This window comes from Tamandua tetradactyla, chromosome 4 (genome assembly GCF_023851605.1).
Source record: "Tamandua tetradactyla isolate mTamTet1 chromosome 4, mTamTet1.pri, whole genome shotgun sequence".
Classification (NCBI taxonomy): Eukaryota; Metazoa; Chordata; class Mammalia; order Pilosa; family Myrmecophagidae; genus Tamandua; species Tamandua tetradactyla.
The window spans coordinates 100,467,011-100,488,760 of NC_135330.1; the positions used below are offsets into that span (position 1 = coordinate 100,467,011).

The 21,750-nt window shown below is 50.1% G+C and overlaps 1 protein-coding gene across 3 annotated transcripts in view; it reads left to right on the forward strand.

Moving 5' to 3' along the window:
• Positions 1-21,750, forward strand: part of LHFPL6 (LHFPL tetraspan subfamily member 6) — a 218,511-nt gene that overhangs the window by 177,880 nt on the left and 18,881 nt on the right. For all 3 annotated transcript variants that reach the window (XM_077158032.1, XM_077158034.1, XM_077158033.1), the window contains exon 3: positions 11,793-11,891. In XM_077158032.1, coding sequence (XP_077014147.1) covers positions 11,793-11,891 — 99 coding nt within the window. The remainder of the gene's footprint in view (positions 1-11,792; positions 11,892-21,750) is intronic.

A 21,750-nucleotide genomic window follows, 5' to 3' on the forward strand; every position in this document is an offset into this window, starting at 1 on the left:
ATACATTATAAAACAAATCAACACTGTAAGTCCCAGATCCCAGATGGTCCACAGTGTGTGCTTTACTGTAATTCCCCCAACTTCCCTGTGAGTTTGAAAATTTTCAGAATATAATATTTCAGGGAGAATAGGGCTGTGATAATTATTAGCTGTACAGATGTGGTTAGTTCCGGAAAAATGATTTGTCATGAAGGTGAGAGAGCATTAAGGCAGAGCCCTCTGCTTTGTCTTTCTGTCTATAAAACTCTCAGGCGCCTGTAGCTGCTAATGAAGAATCTGAAACGAGCACGTGTAATCGAATGAAATGTTTGCGGTCCTCAGAGGGCTGCTGCAGGGGCCTGGAAACCGTGTTAAGTGGTTACTATCGATATAAACTCTTTCACTGAGCCCCTTGTACGCCAGCCCCTGAACTGGGCACTTTCAGTAAGCCTTTTGTTTAGTTCTAACAGTAACACTGAGGACCCAGTTTATAAATGATAATTCCTCTATTTCACAGATGAAAATTGAGCTCCGGGAAGTAGGAGGCATGCTGCTTGTGGTCACTGACAGGAGCCAGGCTGGCACTGTGCCTCCCAGGAGCTGCTGAGACTCGGGGCCCCGCCGCACCCCAGAACCGTGGCCCTGAATCTGCCCTGTGGCTGGGTCCCAGCAGGCAGCCTGTCCCAGCAGCATGAGATGTGCTCCTCTGGGAACTGAACTATGGCTTCTGCTTTCCCTGGAACCCTGTACACCTTGGGTCAGGGAAAAGGGGTGTGCCTCGGGTTTCAGAGAAGGTGCCACAGTGCCGGGCATTGCCAGCACCCTTCCCGCAGCCTCGGTTTGTGGCCCGTGGGCCAGAGCCTGGGAACCAGGCCAAGCACTCTGAGCCCTCGCGCCACCCTCCCACCTTGGTGACCCCCACTGCCCCACCTCCATTTCCTCCTCTGCCAGGCTGTCCCCAGAAAAGTCAAGGTGACTTTGAAGGTCAGCACCAAAGCAGGCAGCCACAGGCATACTGTGGCTACTGGGCTTCCGGGCCAGGAGTCCTGGGCTGGACCTTGAGTGCTGGCCAGCTGGGCATGCCCATAGCCCCGTGGGCCGCCCCCTTCTTGGCTCCAGGACACCCCAACTGGAGAGGGGAGGGCTGGCCTCAGGAGGGACTGGACACCAAGCCAGTGCCTTGGCAGTAGCCGCTTTGGCAGCCCAGGTTGGGCACTGCCTTTTCTCCTCCCAGGCAGCCAGCAGCTCACCCTATTCTGACAGCCCTGGGGAGCTGGGGTGGGGGGTGTCCCCACCTCAGATAAGGAGTCCTGAGACCCCAGGGTAGAGCTGGCACTCTTTACCGTTTTCTTCTCCTGGGGATCACGGAGGACGTGGGGAGAAAGGATGGCAGGTCCCCCCGCTGCAGCTGCTCCTGACCGGCTGACCTGGCACACCCCTCTGTGTCTGCCAGCCCAGGGACAGGAAAGCATAGGGGAGAACCACAGAGCCGTTTCGGAAATTATTTTAAGGAAATCTAAAGCAGGTTCTTTTCTGCAGGATGAGTTGTTTTAAAAATAGTGATTTGTAAAAATGTTTTTGATGCTTATGACATTGTCACGTCTCTCCGTTATCCTTTTACTGGGAGGTGTGCGCTCCCCTACTGAACTTCTCAGCCTGGCGCCCTCGCTCCCCCACCCCTGCGCCTCCCCCTCCCCTTATTTCTAAGCAGCATAGAAGGTTCGCTGGGCCCAGGTCGAGTCAGTATGAAACAGCGGGGCCCTGAGCTCTCCCGTTGTCCCCAGTCTTTACATCCCTATAGGTCAGCAGCCACACCTACAGGGTCGTCTGGGGCTTTGGGGCTGGTGGGAGTGGGGACAGCCCGCCCTCCGGCTGCTGTTCTGCAGGAGACCGTGTGTTACTCAGATGCTGCCCTTGTGCCTGGCGCACCACAACAGGGTACCAGAGTGAGGAGACCTGGGGGGGGGCGCCCTGCTGGGGAGACCCGGGAGGTGGAGGGAGGCCATGGTGGCGGGGGAGGCCCAGGGGGTAGGGAAGGCAGGGGGAGGCTGCAGAGGTGTGGGAAGGTGGGAGGGGGAGGCTGCGGAGGAGGTGGGGGGAGGCCCAGGGGGTAGGGAAGGGGGGAAGACTGCAGAGGTGTGGGGAGGTGGGGGGGGAGGCTGCGGAGGAGGTGGGGGGAGGCCCAGGGGGTAGGGAAGGCAGGGGGAGGCTGCAGAGGTGTGGGGAGGTGGGGGAGGCTGTGGAGGAGGTGGGGGGAGGCCCAGGGGGTAGGGAAGGCAGGTGGAGGCTGCAGAGGTATGGAGAGGTGGAGGGGGAGGCCATGGTGGCGGGGGAGGCCCAGGGGGTAGGGAAGGCAGGGGGAGGCTGCAGAGGTATGGAGAGGTGGAGGGGGAGGCCATGGTGGCGGGGGAGGCCCAGGGGGTAGGGAAGGCAGGGGGAGGCTGCAGAGGTGTGGGAAGGTGTGGGGGAGGCCGTGGTGGCGGGCGAGGCCCAGGGGGTAGGGAAGGCAGGGGAGGCTGCAGAGGTGTGGGGAGGTGGGGGGGGAGGCTGCGGAGGAGGTTGGGGGAGGCCCAGGGGGTAGGGAAGGCAGGGGAGGCTGCAGAGGTGGGGGGAGGTGGGGGGAGGTGGGGGGGAGGCTGCAGAGGAGGTGGGGGGAGGCCCAGGGGGTAGGGAAGGCAGGGGGAGGCTGCAGAGGTGTGGGGAGGTGGGGGGGGGAGGCTGCGGAGGAGGTGGGGGGAGGCCCAGAAGGTAGGGAAGGCAGGGGGAGGCTGCAGAGGTGTGGGGAGGTGGGGGGGGAGGCTGCAGAGGAGGTGGGGGGAGGCCCAGGGGGTAGGGAAGGCAGGGGGAGGCTGCAGAGGTGTGGGAAGGTGGGGGGGAGGCTGTGGAGGAGGTGGGGGGAGGCCCAGGGGGTAGGGAAGGCAGGGGGAGGCTGCAGAGGTGTGGGGAGGTGGGGGAGGCTGTGGAGGAGGTGGGGGGAGGCCCAGGGGGTAGGGAAGGCAGGTGGAGGCTGCAGAGGTATGGAGAGGTGGAGGGGGAGGCCATGGTGGCGGGGGAGGCCCAGGGGGTAGGGAAGACAGGGGGAGGCTGCAGAGGTATGGAGAGGTGGAGGGGGAGGCCATGGTGGCGGGGGAGGCCCAGGGGGTAGGGAAGGCAGGGGGAGGCTGCAGAGGTATGGAGAGGTGGAGGGGGAGGCCATGGTGGCGGGGGAGGCCCAGGGGGTAGGGAAGGCAGGGGGAGGCTGCAGAGGTGTGGGAAGGTGTGGGGGAGGCCGTGGTGGCGGGCGAGGCCCAGGGGGTAGGGAAGGCAGGGGAGGCTGCAGAGGTGTGGGGAGGTGGGGGGGGAGGCTGCGGAGGAGGTTGGGGGAGGCCCAGGGGGTAGGGAAGGCAGGGGAGGCTGCAGAGGTGGGGGGAGGTGGGGGGAGGTGGGGGGGGGAGGCTGCGGAGGAGGTGGGGGGAGGCCCAGGGGGTAGGGAAGGCAGGGGGAGGCTGCAGAGGTGTGGGGAGGTGGGGGGGGGGGAGGCTGCGGAGGAGGTGGGGGGAGGCCCAGAAGGTAGGGAAGGCAGGGGGAGGCTGCAGAGGTGTGGGGAGGTGGGGGGGGAGGCTGCAGAGGAGGTGGGGGGAGGCCCAGGGGGTAGGGAAGGCAGGGGGAGGCTGCAGAGGTGTGGGAAGGTGGGGGGGAGGCTGTGGAGGAGGTGGGGGGAGGCCCAGGGGGTAGGGAAGGCAGGGGGAGGCTGCAGAGGTGTGGGGAGGTGGGGGAGGCTGCAGAGGATGTGGGGGGAAGCCTGGGAAGGCTGGGGAGGTGGTGGAAGGGGGAGGCCGCAGAGACCCAGGGAGGTTGGGGGAGGCAGTGGAAGCTGGGGAGGCCCTGTCTCAGGGCTCCTAGGCCTTGAGGTGGCCTTTTCAGGTGGCATCTGAGGATAAGATGAGGGGCAAAATTTCTCAGATAGCAGGGATCCAGCTTCCAGAGATGAAAAGTTCGAGACACATTTAAAAAACCAGGTGGCAGGTGCAGCCTGCCAGGGGCAATGTGTCACAGATGCCTCCAGAACTGGCCGGGCACATGGCCACTTAAGGGAATGGCTGTGCTTCGCCTCTGGCCAGCTGCGTGCAGGCCCAGTATTGCCACATCTTCCAGTTATTCAAGAGATGCTAGAACTCTGAATTCCTAGTGAGAACATGGTGTTGTCGAGTCAGGCATGCCTGTGGGCTGGCGGGGGCTCGCATTTGGCCTTAGAGGCGACACGTGCCCAGGACTTAGGACTTCCAAGGGAATGTGTGCACCTGCCGAGACAGCTGCAAAGGAGCCCTGGGCAGGGACCCAGCAGTCCTGGCTCAATCTGGACTCTGTCCTGGACAAGCTTCTTAAATCCTTTGTGCCTCAGTTTCCAAAAACAAACCTACTTTGAAACACGGCTGCACTTTACTAGAGCTTAACCAAGCACCTTTCTTACAGGATACTTAGTTTACTCCTGATTGAGCGTCTGTAATATTAAAAGTCACTCCACTGGCTCTTGCTCTGGTTCCCACTCCTTTTACAAGGGGCTGTTATCTGGGCACGGCGTGGACGAACACTGCGTACTCCGATTAGCATATGAGACTTTGAGTTGGAATCGTGCCAACCTTTTCCAAAGAGAAGTTCGGATAACAGGCCACAAGACTGAGTGTTTTTCATGAGAACAGGAAAGAAAACAATTTCCCTCAGTCCTTGCCACAGAAAGGAAGATAAAGGAACTGGAGGATGGATAAAAGTATCCAAAAAACATAAAAGATGAATTGATGGGAAACGCCTGTGTGACCACTGAATGGGTGATGGGTGGAAAAAGTCAGGCTATTCACAAAAAAAAAACAGTGGAAACAAGAATGGAGCAATGGTCATGGAAAAAGTGAGATCACATGAAAACTCTCAAGAGCGTCCTGGAGAAAATAAGGCTTGATGAGTTTCACATGAGGCCTGGCCCGAACCACCTGCGGAGAGGGGCTGGCCTTGCCTGAGGAACTGTTTGTTTTGCCTTCTTGGCAAAAGCCGAATTGTTATGTTAATATTCCGCCCGCCAAGTGGTCGGACCTCTGAATCAAAAGAGTTTTGCAGAAGGGAAAATTCCCAGCACTAGGTCCTGGCTTTGACAACTGAGCTTTCTACAAAAGCAAGATTTCTACTCAAATTCTAAGAAATAATTAGGATCATGGCAGATAGTTCCCGCCTTGTGCAAAAGACTAAGTTTGCCCCAGGAGCTCCGTCCCCGGGACCGAGGGGCCTGGGGGGAAGTGGGGGAGGAAGGGTGCACAGCAAGACGGCCTGGGGTGCTTTAGCCCTTGTGGGAAGCCCTTTATCCTGGACGTGGAATTCCCACGTGCCCCCCACATTCAGCTGGGACTGTTGGGGTGGCCACATGAAGCTCCTCTGCTGAAAGCGCCCAGGGTTCCTCTACATTCATTTTCCATAATTGTTCCCCTAGTGAAAGCCGCGTAAGCAGCTTCTCTAAGAAGCCATCAAAAAACGGAAACAACAATTAGCCAGTTTCTGAAATCAATTGTTTCCTTTGTCTTACCCAATCACCATCATTTAGAAGAATTCTTTAAGTTTTAGAACAGGAAAGGTATTTGCTGAAAAGGATTTCCCTTTTTTTTTTCCCCATCTTATAAGTCCTTTCAAAAGAACGCCCGGCCGTTTCTTCTGACTTTTGGGTCTGCAGCATTCCTCGAGGTAAAATCACATATCCCAAGGTCATGCCCAATGGCCCTGTCACATCCACCCACCTTTCCTGCCTCCTGCCCTGTCATTCTCTGTGTCCGGGTCACTGCACTCTCCTAGCGTTATTGCCTGGCTGTGGGACTGCGTCTCTCCTTTTATTTCCTCTGAGCTAAGCACCTTCCCTTGCAAACATAGAAAGGAGTGGAAATGTCCTTTCCCTGCTTAGGCTTCCTGGGCTCCGGCTGATTCTCTCGAAACCCAGCTAGTCGACCTCATTCTCTGAGTTACAGACCAGTCCCTCCGCAACCGTAACTGGACACTGCTGTTTCCGTGTCCTACAATCTGAGTGCCTTAGCCAACTTTGCACCTTTCAGGGTTTCTGTCTTGTCTTTGTTAGACATGCCACAGGGCTGTTTTTCATAAATTTAAAATTGTGTAGGGTGCATGAGTGGTTCAGTGATAGAATGCTCACCTTCCATGCGGAAGACCCGGGTTTAATTCCCAGACCATGCACCTCAAAAAAAATTGTAGTTAAAATGACTTTCAGCCAGTTATTCCTGATTTAATTATCTGTAATAATTTTAAAAATTAAATACTCTGTAATCCAATAATAGGGCATCAGTTGGAAAAATATGCTCAAAAATTGGTGAGTTGTGTACGACAGGTTATAAAAGAGGATTACATGACCCCAATTTGCAGAAAAATAATATTATGGAACAAATACTTAGAAAAGCATATTGAATTAGTTACACAATAATGGCCACCTGCGTTGGAAGGATTATGGCTGTTTTATTACGTTGTTCTTCTGTTCATTTTAATTCTAAGTCTTCTATAATCAACATACAATTTAACAAAAAGCCTAGCAACATAAAACAATATGGAAATTGGAAAATTCATGTTGTTTTCATACTTACTAATGTGTTTTATTCATTTAAAGTCAGCTAGATAGGCATTGTTCATTACATTAGGGATGAATATTATTTAATTTATTCTAACTGGTCCATTGTGTGTGTTGCTTATTTCTTGTTTTACCTGGTTTTCATGGTGGCCAAACTGGGCACCATTCTCTTGATGAATTCCAAATTGATATCCTTGATCTTTTACCCCATTTTACAATTAGCCTGTCATTCACTGGTTCATTATTCACTCAACAATTGTGACCATCATTTGACACCCTCAGTTAGCATCCTGCCGAGAAGTCAGAGCACAGAATTTAAGAAGCGTGTTGAAGGCTGGGAGAACACATGGGTGTTGAGGCTCGCAGGTGTCCCACAGCACATCCACCGTCTCCTGCTGCTCTGGCCCCAGCAGGAGAACCTGCCTCCAGCCGGACGCCCTCCCCTGCTCCAAACCTGCCCTCGTGCCATTGCTGTCTTCTGTGCTTTCTGCTCATTTGGAACACCGTCTCATTTCCCAAGGAAAGCTCCAGAACAAGCCAAAACCCTAATTTCAGGCATGCCCAACCATGCCCATTTTGAAGTTGTTCCCTTCTCTGAACCCCATTTCAGCAAACAATGTCATATCCCAGTGTTGGCCAAGTTGAGTGCTTTCAAACTGGGCTTCTGTCACACAGAGATTTCCATAGCCTGAACTGGGCTTTAACACTGCTAAAACGGAATAATGGCAGATTTCTTAAAGGAAAAAGATGTTCTTGCTTTTAAGTTTGTCTCCACTTTAGAATGTAGTACTTCACTGTAGTGCTGGTTGACTCAGTCCAGGCTTAAAGGCAGCTAGTTACCATTTGACGTAGGCTCTTAGGAAATCCACACTCCAGGAGCAGGTAAGTCACACTTTGAATTCCTTAACAAGAGGCCAAGCGGCAGGGACAGAGGAAGAGGCAGGTAAGAGGGATCCTTTGAGTATCACAGCTATACTTGCTCCAGAGGTTCAGTCATTAGCGTAAATGTCTTTGAAATAATTTTTAATTGAGTAAAGGAATGATGCTCAAGAATATGGTTGGATATGAAGATTGAAATGGCCCTTGGCCTTGCAGAAATGGGGTATGTGCCTGTGAGGGCTTGGTAAGTAAAAGAGAAGCCACACTACATATTTCAAGTAGGGAGGGAGATAATATGGAGACTTAAAGGTTCGTAGACCTATTGGAATTTCTAGGAAAGTGAAGGTCTGAGAGGTTGCCTCTTAAGAACTCTGGAAACCAGAGTGCAGGGATCCAAAGAAGCCCTGCTGATGACCTGCGCTCCCCAACAAGGCAGGGGACCTCACAGCCACTGCCCAGGGCTTCGTCCACAGAGGGCCAGGCCCTGGCTGCAGCTCCCGGGGGAGAGGGGGCCTTTTCCCTCTCCTTTACCTTCTCACATGGGCTTCTCACTGTCAGAACATGAATCAGAACTCCTGCCTGCAGGAAGATTTGCAAAATGTATTGTCCTGGCTTCTAAAGCCAGAAAAGGAGAATGAAAGAGAGCAGGGATGTCTCAGGATGTCAGGGTAGAGTGCAGGACCATGGCACCTGGTGTCCTTTCCAGGTGGCATCTCGGCTGGAAACAGCACTGCCCAGTGGGCTGGCATGAGCCGCGTGTGGCTACCAGGCCCTTGCAATGTGGCTTGTGCAACCAAGGAATTGAATTTTTAGCTCATCTTAATTAAATTTTCATTTCACCTGAACTACCTCTGTGGAGCTGGTGGCTGCCTGTTGGGCCAGGCCTCGACATGTGCTGCCCACTCCCCTCGGGTCATCAGACAGAGGCGTGGCTGCTGGGCCGGCCTCAAGTTTACCCAACCTGCCTCTGGGTGTCCACTGTGTTTATCCTGCCTTGAGATTCCCACACGAGCGCTTGTTGGGGAGCCTGTAGGGTGGTGTGGAGGGGAATTCAGGGAGCCACAGAGTGGCCCTTCTCGTGCCAGCTAGCCAATCGACATTTGTCTATTTGCCCAAATTCGGTCGCCACCCACTCTCACTCTACTGTGTCGTGGTGGCCAGGTGGTTGGCGGTCAAAGCGTTCACCTGCAGAACCTGGTAAATGTGGCAGGCAGGTACCCTGCTTGGTATGCGGCATGCGTGTTTCTTCCCCAGATAGCTCCTAGACCCTTGGAATCTGCAGTATCTTGCCTGTTGGCAAACATTTGCAGGTGACACACACACAAGGATGCCATGGATGTTAATATAAAAATTCAGATAACCTAGTTGCCCTCAACTGAACAACTTTTTGCCTTTTTTCACACAAGCATGTTTGCATGGCATTTTAAAATAATGCATACATATGCAAATTTCCTGCATATGAAACAACTTCTAATGCTGAATCTGCATTTCAGTGTCTCAGAGTTGCCAGAGCTGAGAGAAGGAGCCCTCCGCCCTCAGAGAAGCCCTGCTCTGTGGCTCTCATGAGAGTCTCTCTATCCACAGGCCCCTGGGCCTCAGGTGCTGGAAGGAACATCCACACGTGAAGCCTATTCCCTGCCAGACACAGGAAGCTTCCGGTGGTTTTCATTTTTCTCACCCTTGAGCACTTTCTGTCCAACCCCCTTTCTACATTTGTCATCCATAAAAAAAAATACTTATAATAAGCACTCAAAATGAGGTGTTCCCTGTGACTTCAGGCCTGGCTGTCGTGGGCGTGCCGCCACGTGGGCATTCGTGGAATCCCTTGCACACCAAGTGTTGGCAGTCTCACTGGGTGACTGTTCACTGCTGGGGATAAAACGGTTTGCAGTTTTCCTCGGAAGGTTATTCTGTCCCAAGTTAAAAATGCCCAAGAAAACTGGCCACTCGGATGTCCACTTAGTCAACCCAGCCTCCTACTGCTGCGCTCCCTTTCCCCAGCCCCAGCACCATTTACGCCAGACCCTGCAGTGAGCAGCTTTCCCTCGGCCAGGTGACATTCGAAGGCTTTTTCCTGAAGACCAAAGGGCAGTTTTGGGGTAGGGGTTGTCAGGGAAGGACTCGGCACCTGGGGGTGTCTCTTACAGCCCAGCCTGAAGTCCAGGGAACAGGGAGGATGTGGGGAGCAGCTCCTTCTCGGGCGCCTCTGTGGTTGCAGAGCTGGCCTGTAGGTCTGCTTGGAGCAGAGTCAAATGGCCAGGCCAGGAGGGACCGATTAAAGCTGTGCTCTGGGAAAGCCGAGCTTCAGCCCTCCTCCTCCTGGGCCACTGCCCCTCCTCCACAGGCTCCTTAGGGCAGGCCCCCCTTTCAGCACCCTGGAGCCCGCGAGGCCTGGACTGACAGCTCTGGGCCCTGCCGCCAGCAGGTGGTTCTCCGTCAGGAGGTGCTGGGATTGGCCCGCAGAGTCCAGGGGTGAGGACTGAAATCCAGGTCAGCTCCTTGGAAAACCACAATAGGCTTTGATGAGAACTAAGGACTCGCCTTTCAAAAGCTGTCAGCTCAGCCTGTGCTGCCAATAATTTAGTATTACTACTATTTAACTTGTTATTGTATTATATAACATATACAAAGCAAAGAAAGAAAAAAGCAATAGTTTTCAAAGCACTCTTCACTGAGTAGTTACAGGACAGATTCCAGAGTTTGTCATGGGCTACCATACCATCCTCTCAGGTTTTTCCTTCTAACTGCTCCAGAACATAGGAGGCTAGAAGGAATAAATATTTTTTTTTATCATCATGTGTATGTGAAAAACAACATATATTCAAAAAAGCAATAAATTTCAAAGTGCAGTGCAACAATTAGTTGTAGAACAGATATCAGAGTTTGGTATGGGTTACATTTCCAGAATTTTGGGTTTTTACTACTAGCTGCTCCCAGACACTGGAGACTAAAAGAAATATCAATATAATGATTCAGTAATCATACTCATTTGTTAAATCCTACCTTCTCTGTATAACTCCACCACCACCTTTGATCTTTCCATCCCTCTCTTTAGGGGTGTTTGGGCTATGCCCATATTAACTTTTTGATATTGGAAGGGGCTATCACTAATATAGGATAGGGGGATAGAACTATCTGATGCTCTGGAGACAGTGGGCCTCTGCATCTCAGGACTTAACTTCCTAGGACTCATTTGGAGGTTGTAGGTTTCTGAAAAGTTGCCCTAGTGCATGGAACCTTTGTAGAATCATATATTGCCCGAGGTGTTCTTTAGGGTTACCTGGAATGGTGTTGGCTGGGGTTTGGCAAGTTATGATAGGTAGTACTGTCTAACTGAAGCTTGTGTTAGAGTGACCTCCGGAGTAGCCTCTCGACTCTATTTGAACTCTCTCTGCCACTGATACTTTTTTAGTTACACTTCTTTTCCCCCTTTTGGTCAGGATGGAATTGTTGATCCCACCGTACCAGGTCTAGATTCATCCCTGGGAGTCATCTCCCATGTCCCCAGGGAGACTTTCACCCCTGGATGTCATGTCCCATGTAGCGGGGAGGGCAATGATTTCACTTGCAGAATTGTGCTTAGAGAGAGTGAGGCCACATCTGAGCAACAACAGAGGTCCTCCAGAAGTAACTCTTAGGCATGCCTATAGGTAGTCGAAGCTTCTCCGCTACATACACGCTGTGATAATTTATACTACAATTAAACCATCACTTTTTTTCCATTTCTTTTTCTAGTCTTTTGGTTTCAGCTGCATGGAGGACTTGGATTATGGTAGGCATCTGTCTTTTCAGGTATTTCTGAGGCATGAGCCCATTCTGTGATTCTGACACGTTACAGGTCACGACTCATTCGCTGGGCTGGAGCGTCCATGGAAATCTTGATGTCCTCTCTTGCCCAAGAAGATCTTATGACACTGAAACATTCTGTTTTGATTCATAAATTGGAAAAAAAATTCTAATGACTGGTGAAGCATAACCTGTCAGCCACTCTTGCTTGCTCTGGAATTACTTGTTTACAAGTGTGGATGGTAGAATCAGTTGGTTTTGTACAGGAGTGATAAAGGGGCTTCTGGATTGTATTTCTGAACAAGATTTGCAAGGCTTATAATCCTTCAAAAGGAACCAAATTTAGCTGTCTTCATTGTTACTGTTTTTTCTTTTAAAGCAGACTTGAAAACTGTTCTTGCAACCAACCTGACTTAAGATTTAGATGTGGGCTGGTGCTTTCCTCAAAGCAAGCACCACGGTCACTTGTGATGTGGCTGACTTGACTTTCCGTGCTCTCTTGGAGCCGGGTCAGCTGCAGCGTGTGGTAAAGGCCTGCCCTTTTGTCCTGTCTTTGCAGGCTTGTTAGTCGGCGCTGGCTGTGCCCTCTACCCCCTGGGCTGGGACAGCGAGGAGGTCCGGCAGACCTGTGGCTACACGTCCGGCCAGTTTGACCTGGGTGAGTGCTCCGTGGAGGGTGGTCCTTTCAGAACAGGACCTTCCAGGTAGGGAAGGGGCTGCCAGCAAACATGCGTGCTGTCAGCAGTCAGAGGCGGGCACACGCGCATTCATCGGTCCACCTGTTATAAATAATCTTGTTTACTCGGCGCCATGGTAAGTATTATGGAGACACAAATAAGCAATGAACCCTGCCCCCAGGAGTTTATGCTCATTGGTTAATTCAGAGTCCAGTAGTTATTCCCACTGCATGTGCTAAAGGTGAGTATTGCCTTGGGACTCATGGTGTGTCTCACAAGGCGAGACCAGCACCAGCACCCAGGAAAATGGCAGTAGGGGGCGGGGGATAGCAGATTCCATCTCTGAGCCACAGACAGCCTTGTGGAAGGGGTGAGGGATGAGAGGGGTCTTGGGCAAAATGATGCTTGTGGATTACCGGGCAGTAAAGAGCAGATCTTGCAGGCAAGGAGGAAAGGGCTTATTCTTGGGGAACGCCTGGGGAGGGCATGAAAACAACTCACAGAGCCGAGCCCAGAGACAGGATGGCCTGGCCCCAAGGTGCTGGGGGCAGGTGAGGGCTCACACATCATTGATTTGCTTCTCTGTGTATGGAGAAATTCCAGTTATTTTTCACTTGTCACTCTCACATAGTCTACTCTTCTTATTCATGATCTATTAAAAATTTGCAGAGTACTACATGGCTTGTGACTTTATAAATTTGTAATATTTGGATGATATTCCACACGAAGTACCAGTGTTTACTTAACCACTTCCTTTGTTTTTCTCCATAGTTTTCAATACACAGAACTCAACTATAGAGAAAATACCAATATAGAGAAAATACCAATACCAATAATTCAATATAGTGAACTCAACTATAGAGAAAATATCAATTTTTGCTATTTTAAGACATTGTCATGAATAGTTTAATGAATGTAAGTGTTTTCTCTACTGAATTATTTTCTTAGGGTATTTTCCTAGAGTTGGTGATACAAGATCAAAGAATATGAACCCAGAAAACACTTACTGCCAAATGTTAGTTACTATTTCCCACCTCCCGAAATGGGTGGACAAATTGTTTCCAACAATTAGTGTATATTTTGAGTTACTAATTTAAACTTGCAATTCATTTTAAATATTCGTTCTAAAGAAGAAAAATTCCAAGTGGATTGGTCCAATGGCAGTATTACTATATCCCAAATCATCATTATTTTAATTTTTATGCTACAACTTCTCCTATGGGAAAAAAAGATTTTTTTTCTTAGGTACTAGAGAAATGGCCAGATGGGAAGGCATTTGACGTGAATTTGAAAATGAAGCACATTTCTTTGACTCCGTGGGTGATGACCAGCCTTCTGCTCAGCGCTCAAAACGCTGCCCTGCTGGTGTGGATGTAGAGAGAGGTTCCCTCTGCCCCTTTGCCCTCCTCTCTCCATCCCAATGAGCGAGTGTTGCCAAAAATGCAGAGCAGGGAAAGAAATGCAGCAGAGCTGAGGGCCAGCCTTTTCAATGCTTGTTCATTTTTGAAAGCAGAGCGTGTCCAGGGGAGATGTGTGAACCCAGGCCCTGCCCTCCCTTTACGGCCCCCACGTGAGCAGAGCCCTTTCTGGCTGGCCTGTGCCCTTCCGTGCTGCCATGTTAGCTGGCAGATTCTAAGAAGACCAGACCCTGGTACTGAGGTCTCACCACCACCCGGCACTCTGCACCTTCTCAGCAGCATGGCCTAAATGTCTGAATGTCTAACCAAGATTTTGAGATAAAATACCCTGCTTCTTTCCTTTTACAATCAAAAATGCCACGTTGTTCTTTTTAATTTCTCTTTTTCTGTTTGAAATTTCTCTCAGACAAGCACACCAGAAAACCTGGCATCACCTACAGATCCCCTGAATAAATGCTTCGGGTTTAGAGTGTCCCGTTTCTTGCTTCCTGTCATTTTTGAGGCCTCTGCCTCCTGTCCCATCAAGAGGAGACCTAAAGAGGAGACACAGCATGTGGCTCCATGCCCTGCCCACATCACCCACCTCTGCACCACTGTTACTAGTCCCTTGAGCACCAAGAAGCCAAACGCCCCCAACTTCGTGAAGCCACAGACTAGGGAGCTAAATTGGGAGCATGCCTCTGCCCAGGGCGGGAGGGTGACCCTGCATGTGAGGGCGAATGCTCTCAACAGGACAGCCAAGGGGCACGGGGTCAGTGGCACCCTTGCTGCTGGCCACAGCCACGGTCACCACAGCCACATCCCACATGCACATCCCACATGGCCACGTCCCACCATGGCCATGTCCCACACGGCCAACGCCACCACAGCTAAGTTCTACTATGGCCATGTCCACCTCTGCCATGTCCCACACGGTCACATCCCACCTCTGCCACGTCCACCATGGCCACATCCCACAGAGCCACGTCCGCTGTGGCTACATCCCACACAGTCGTGTCTCACCTCTGCCATGCCACACCTCTGCCACACCCACCATGGCCATGTCCTGCAATGGCCACTGCCCTCTCCAAGGACGCAGGGTGTGGCCTCAGTCCTCCCAGCCCTGGGAAATGCCAACATCTCTGGGGCCAGTGCCATCCTAACTTTGGAACATGGGTCACATTCTTGCCTTGCCTTTTTGAAATCCTGCTACTCTGTTTTTCTAGCACATATCCAGAGACAAACGGTAGCTTTTGTTCCTTCACGGAAGATTGTCTGAGGAGTTTGTCCATTCACAGAGGGCTTTAGCCAATAGCTATTTAGGGACAGTAGCCGGTGCTGGGGTGTGCTGTTGGCACTGAAGGAAAAGGCGTCCTTTGCTGCTCTTAGGGAGAGCAGGCACAAGGGGTGAGCGAGGAAGGAGATGTGGAGGGCAGAGGGCAGTGTGGTGACGAGCCGACATTGTCCCACCACCTGCTTAGCCTAAGCCAGGGTTGTGAGTGTTTCCGGGAGGAACAGGAGTAAGTACTTTGGCTTCATAGGTAGGTGTTCTTGGTCATAGCAACTCAGCTCTGCCCTGGTGGCCACAAGGTAGTCACGGGCCACACGTATGTGTGGGCGTGGGTTTGCTAACAAAGCTGCCAACAGGGCTGTAGTTGATGACCCCGGATCTAAGCCAAAGTGTTCCCCAGCATGCAGCTGTGGTTGCTTTTCCATGGCTCATTTGCTGATGCTTTCCGCCCCCAGGGCAGATGGCCAGGGTCTGTGCAGTCAGAGAATCTGTACCGAACAGCCCACCAAGCTTCCTGGCGTACTGCACAAATACTGCAGTTCTCTTTTTGCATGGAGGTATGACATGAGGTGGCACGTGCTCCAAACCAGTCCTGGTCACTCTGTCCCCCTGAGGCAGGGGTGGATGGACAGGCACCAGCCCACCTGAGCTGGTGGGTGGGAGGAAACGTGTCCACAGCTTCTCGGGCGGAGGCCTCTGTGCTCAAAGGAGAGGCCCTTCCTCATCCTCCTGCTGGCAGCCACCTCTGTGCAGGTGCGGGGCCAGGAACGAACAGCCTGGGGCAGAAGCAGACAGAGAAGCCTGCCTTGGGGCTCAGTCAGCTCGGCAGCTGGCCTTCCCTACCAACTTCTAACCTGAATCAACATGGTAGTTCATGCCCTTCGGACAGCCAACCCGAGGCCGCTTCCTCTCAAGTGCACGGGAAAGCAGCTCAATGGACTTTTAGCAGTAACATCACAATCCGAGGGCCTGACCTGCCTGGGGCCTCCTGGGCAGGTGTTACCTTCAGCTGCACTCTCGAGACTCAGCCAGAGCTCGGTAAACGGAGAATAGAGCCCAGAGTGGAAGCCAGTCTTAGGTGGATGGGTGAGCAATGCGACCCAACCAGACAATGGAACACTATTCATCCTTAAAAAGAAGTTCTGATACACGCGGCGGCGTGGGCGAACCTTGGAGACGTGATGGGAGTGAAGCAAGCCATCCCCCAAAGGATGGAACCCCACTTGGGTGAGAGAGCTAGAACAAGCAAGCTCATGGACAGGAAGTAGATGAGAGTTTCTAGAGGCTTTGGGCGTGGGAAGAGCAGGGGCCACAGTTCCTGTTTGGGTGATGGAAAAGTTTTAGCAATGGATGCGGTGATGGGGGTGCAACGTTGTAAAGGCAAATGACGCCACCGAACTGTAGACTTGTAAGTGGTTCAAGTGGGAAATGCCATGTTTATATACGTACCACAGGCTTTTAAAAATGTGGGCTTGGGTTTGCTTTGGGGTGGCTCAGCAGCATGGGCTGCAGGGAGAGCAGGGGGCAGGCACGTTGGAGCCCACCTCTGCCCTGCTTCCCTGTTCCTATAAGTTCTTAGTCCCAGGTACCAGCAGGGTTAGAAAGGGCAGAGGCTAGGAAGGAATTACCAGGAGAAATAACATTAAAATTGAGTCCAAAAATACAGATAGTGGTTAGGTGGCATGACGTTTCATAAAGAGTGCAGTGTGTGGTTGTCCTTCACAGCATGAATTAGAACCTATTTTTAAAAGTTCCTCCTTCCCTTAGAAAGGGGGTTTAAGGAGCATTTCTTTTGGCATACTTTAAAAACAAATGTATAAGGGCTTTAAGTATTTTTATATTTTACGTTTTATCTTATGCAGAATCTTAAAGCGGTTCTGCAAAAAGCACCAAATTTTACAAATCATAGAACGTTACCCTGCTTACCTTTGGGGTACACTTATATATGAAAGAACAAGGAGCAAAGCTCCAGATGTGCATTTCTAAGACTGGGACGCGAGCAACAGGCCGCATGGTGAAATTCTGAGTTCTGAACTAAACATTGCATAGCCTGCCCTTGGCAGCAGCTCCAGCCTTTGGCATTAGGCCCAGGGCTGCATTCGCTGAGAATGTGAATGCCTGTTCTTAAGCCTGGGAAATTATGACTCTGCTCATTTGTGTTTTCAAGAAGAGCCCCCAGGTGATTCAGGCACAGGCATCTGCAGACCACACTTTGAAGGCAAGTTACAGTAAGTTATAGAAAATCACCTTTTTGTACTTCGCTAGAGCTTTGTTCAACAAACATTCATCATGTTTTGCATGAATTAGGCTGCTTCCACTTCAGGTTATGGAATAATGACTGAAACTGGCATTAAAACTTTAAGACACTTCGAGGCTGTGCCTGGGAAGGCGGAGGTTTAGGCGGGCTACAGATATCAGGTTTAGGCGGGCTACAGATGTCGGGTTCAGCCGCTGTCCAGCACCGAGGTCCTGACTCACCTGCAGGAGGTCCTGAGGCCAGTTCCCTTGGGTGCCAGAAGGCTGCGGTTGGCAGTGAGGGCTGGGCATTCCGCCTGTCTCCTGGGAGGAAGGGCAGTCCTCAGCCCGATGCTGGGGGCCCACTTCCCCCAGGTCCACTCTCGAGAGCTGACTGCTGGATTCCTGGACCCATCCCAGGCCAGGGTGTTGGGGTCACATGCTGGCTTAGTCGGGTCAGAACACAGCCCTGGGGTGGCCTGCGCCTGAAACCACTTTGCTGTGCACGGTAGAGGGGGGTGGGCGAATGCTGGCGAGTTGACCGCGGACCCTGTCCCAGGCGCCTGGGCCCCAGGTGCCACGCCTCTCCCTGGGTGTGCAGGTCAAAACCGATGCCCCACTCTGCTCCTACGGCCAGTCGAGGTCACAGAGTTTGTGGAACGGATTTCTCAGAGACGTGGTGGGGTTTGTAGGTGGAATACGAAGCTGTAATGAGCAAAGCATCTCAATCTGCCGTTTGTTTGCCTTCAGTGCCCTGAGCTCCTTCCATCAACATAGCCTGTGGCCACGGTAAAGAGTCACCAATGTTTATGCTAAGTGTCAAAAATGATTGTTTTAACAAAAACGCATGTTTAAAAGTGGGCAAAAATCTCAAGAAGGCTTTTCTCCGAAGAAGGTAACAACTGGCAAATAAGCACATGAAAAGATGCTTGGCTTCATTTAGCTCTTAGGGAAATGCAAATCAAAGTCACAATGAGATGCCACTTCACACCCACAAGCATGGCTGTTATTTTTAAAGGGGGAAAATGACACGTGTTGGAGAAGCTGCAAAGAAACTGGGACTCTCGTCCATTGTTGGTGGGGATGTAAGACGGTACAGTGCCATGGAAAGCAGTATGGAGTTTCCTCCTAAAGAAAATACAACATTCTTGGGGCCTGGCCATCCTACTCCTAGGAGAGCAACCAGAGAGCATGCAAACAGGGCCTCAGACACGGGCACACCAGTGTTCCCAGCAGCATCCTTCACAGCCACCAAAGTGCCCATCCGCAAATGAGCAGAGCAACCAAATGTCCCGCACACATGCAGTGTTGTTTGGCCAGAAGAAAGAACGAACTTATGAGACATGCAGCATGGAAGAGCAGTGAAAACACGATGCCCAGGGAAGTAAGGAAGGAGCATAAGTGGGGCAATTGTATGCTATCACTTATGAGAGATGACTAAAAGTAATCAATCTGCAAAAATGGAACGCAGATTAGAGGTTGTGGGGAATGGGTAGAGTGGGAGACGGGATGAGGAGAGTATTGGCAAGAATTTTTAAGAACGGTGTTTTGCTTATTGCCTGTTGAGAGAGAGAAGCAGTAGGAGGGGTGAGAATAGCATGACGCATTGCAGCACCCGGCATGTCGTGAGGGCCCCGGAGTCTGGCATTGTCTGCCCCCGTCACTTACATTATTTTACGGGCCTTTTAGTGAACATTTACTGATCAACCCCATTCTTCCCCTTACATCCCACACAGCCAGCTCGGCTTGCACATCAAGTGATAAAGGTCTCATTGAATCGATTTAATTCATGCTCCGAGATATTTTCACCCACCAAAGACTTTTCTAATTGTATCCTAATGATCGAAAGCAGGGTTTCAATTCATTCGTTTTGCTAATTTGCCAAGTAGACTTGAGGAATTTGGGCTCTCATTTTGCTGTTTAATCTGACCAGGAGGCCACCGTGTTCCCTGTAATGGAATGAGCCGTTGGCTTCTGCAGGCGGTGCCATCAGCTGGAGGCTCAGCTGCTAGGTGCTGGGAGACATGAGAGTGGGGCTGATTATTCTGATTTCCTACCCACCAGAGACATCTCTTCTACTCTCCTCAGTGTCTATTCAGATGTCTCCTTTTGTTCTTTGACGCCTCACTCATGTTTTCTTTTCCCGCACATCTAATCCTGCTTGAGAAAAGATGACCCGTGAGCCATGGGTAGGGAAGCCAGTGGGAGTGGGCAAAAATGGAAACAAAAATAGAGCATTTCTTTTCATTTTGAACTTTGTAGAGCTTGGTTTTCATGAGCTCCGCTCAAGCTGAGTGACCCAGTTTTCCTGCTGTCCACACAGAAGCCTCTCGTGCTGGAGACAACAGGACAGCGCTTCATGGCCTCCTTGTCATTTAATGAAACTAACATCATTTCTGCCAGGCATTAGAAGCCTCCTGTGACTCATGTGTTAAAAGGTTCCTATGACTTCCTATTTCAATTGGCTTTTTAAACTTTTTTAAAAAATAATTTCAAACTTACAGCACAGTTGCAAAAATAATACAAAACCAATGCCATGAACTCCAATATACCTCCTACCCAGAGACCCAGATTTACCAGCTTTTAATATTTTCCACTTTTGTTAAATCATTCTTGTCTACCTATTGTCTATATATCTGTATCTGTTTATCTATATCTATTCCCTATCATCTATTTTCTAAATATTTGTGAGCAGGTTGCATTCGTCATCTCTTTGAAAACAATATTTCCAGGTATATTTTCTAAAACAAAGATATTCACTTATAAAACCACATTAAGTGCAGTTATCAAGGTCAAGAAATTTAACATTGATATAAAGCATAAAGTTAGTATTCCAGTTTTTTCCTTGTCTCAGTAATGTCCTTTTGGGCACTAGATCCAGTGCAGCGTCACATATTGCATTTACTTGTCGTTGTCCCCTAATGTCTCTGTTTATTTGTAATTTTGGAAATATATGCCTAACATAAAATTTCCCAGCTCAACCTTTTCCATCACAGGAAGCAAGAACCAGGCACCCGCTATGCGTTGCCTCCTCCCCACCACCCTGCCTCTGGAAGCCTGCACTCTGCTTTCCATCTCTACGAATTTGCATACATCATACGATATCTGTACTTGAATGTATGAACTTATTTCCCTCAACATGGTGTCTTCAAGGTCCCCCATGCTACACATCTCACGACTTCATTCCTTTCTATGGCTGAATAACATTCCATGGTATGTACACATCACAACTTGCTCATCTGTTCACCTGCTGAAGGGCACTGGGTTGCTTCCACCTTTTGATGTGGTGGAGAACCTGAACACTGGTTTGCAAATATCTGTTCAATCCCTTTTTTTTTAGCTTTTTCTCACTTAGAAGTGAGACTCCAGGACATATGGTGATTCTGTACTTACCTTTTGGAGGAACTGCCAAATCGTTTTCCACTGCAATTGCACGTTTTACATACACACCAGCCATGTATGAGGGTTCCTGTTTCTCTGCATCCTTGTCAGCATTTGCTATTTTCTTTTTTTGAAATCGTGGATGTGAGGTGGTATTTTGTGGTTTTGATCCGCTACCTGGGCCAGTGAGCAAAGTGTTCGGGCACCATAAGTGCAAAAGACAGCCAGCTTTGCTGTCACCCACCCTTCCTAGGGGCCTCTTTCCATGAGATAAAGGGTTTCCTGCATTAACCCTGGACAGTGGAAGGAATAACAACATCATTTCAGAGGAGTCATTCAACCTGCCCATTCCATTGAGTAATTTTGATAACAAAATTAGAGCATGAACATTTCTACATTAAATTATAAGTTAAAAAAAAAGCCTCCAATCCTGCTTTAAAAGAAGTACCCCATTCCATAAAAGCATAGATCCATTCTTGCTGCTTTCCTAAACACATCTTCCCAGTTTTCACATGAACGCACAAGACAGAAGTTTTACATCAGTGCCTCGCTCAGCATGTGCCCCTGCAGATAGTCGAAAGTTCTTTCATTTACTCAGCACATATTCACGTGCATAGAGGCACCCCACATTGTATCACATACGTAGGAAAAGGTTGTGAGCAAGACACACATGGCTCTCACCTGCGTATGACATGTCCAGGCTGTTGAAAGGTCTCAAGAAGGAGGGGAGGGGGCTGCAGGAGTGAACGAAGGAGGAAAAGAGAGAGGAAGCAAGCAAGGAAGAAGCACTGCCTCAAGTCGTGACCACTAAAGAGCGGTGCCCACATTTGCTGCACACAGTTGACCGCTGGTTTCTTGATAAGAACCATAGCATCCTTCTCTATGGGACTAACAGCTTGACCATTTATCAGACAAACAGAACAAATGTCGAGGGCAAGGTATAGCCAAACCTAAACCAAAAAGCCAAATGTCCTGTAGGTGAAAAGAATTCCTCTAAGTTCTTTCCTTCCTAAAGTGTTTTTGCTTTGGTTATTTCAGAGCAGGGACACTCCCACTCTAGCATAAATGCCTTTTTTAAAGCCAAATTTGGCCAAATTCTGCAATTGCAGAACAAAGGAAGTTCTCTTAGAAGTTTGCAGGGAATAACTTTTCTTGAGATATGGTCACCAAACTCCTGGGAAGAATAAATTAGTCTCTCTTTTAAAGATTCTTCCTCTTTTTTTTTTTTTTTTTGTTATCCTTTCACACACAATATTGGTATACCTGAATAGTTTGTCTTTTCAGATATATTATAAAGTACTTAAGAATATCTAAGAATTATTTTGTATTATGCGCTCTTGACTATTCTTCGTATATTCTACTTAAATGTTCATCAGGGAGAGAAAATCATCAGTTTTAGATTTAAATGCTTTGGGAAGATATTTGTGATGTTTTGGAGCCTCTGTCAGGCATGGACTTTGTTCAATTGTCTGTGCTGCCGACGTGCAGAAGGAAGAAAGGGCACTTAAGAAAAACTGGCGATGTGAACATCATCTC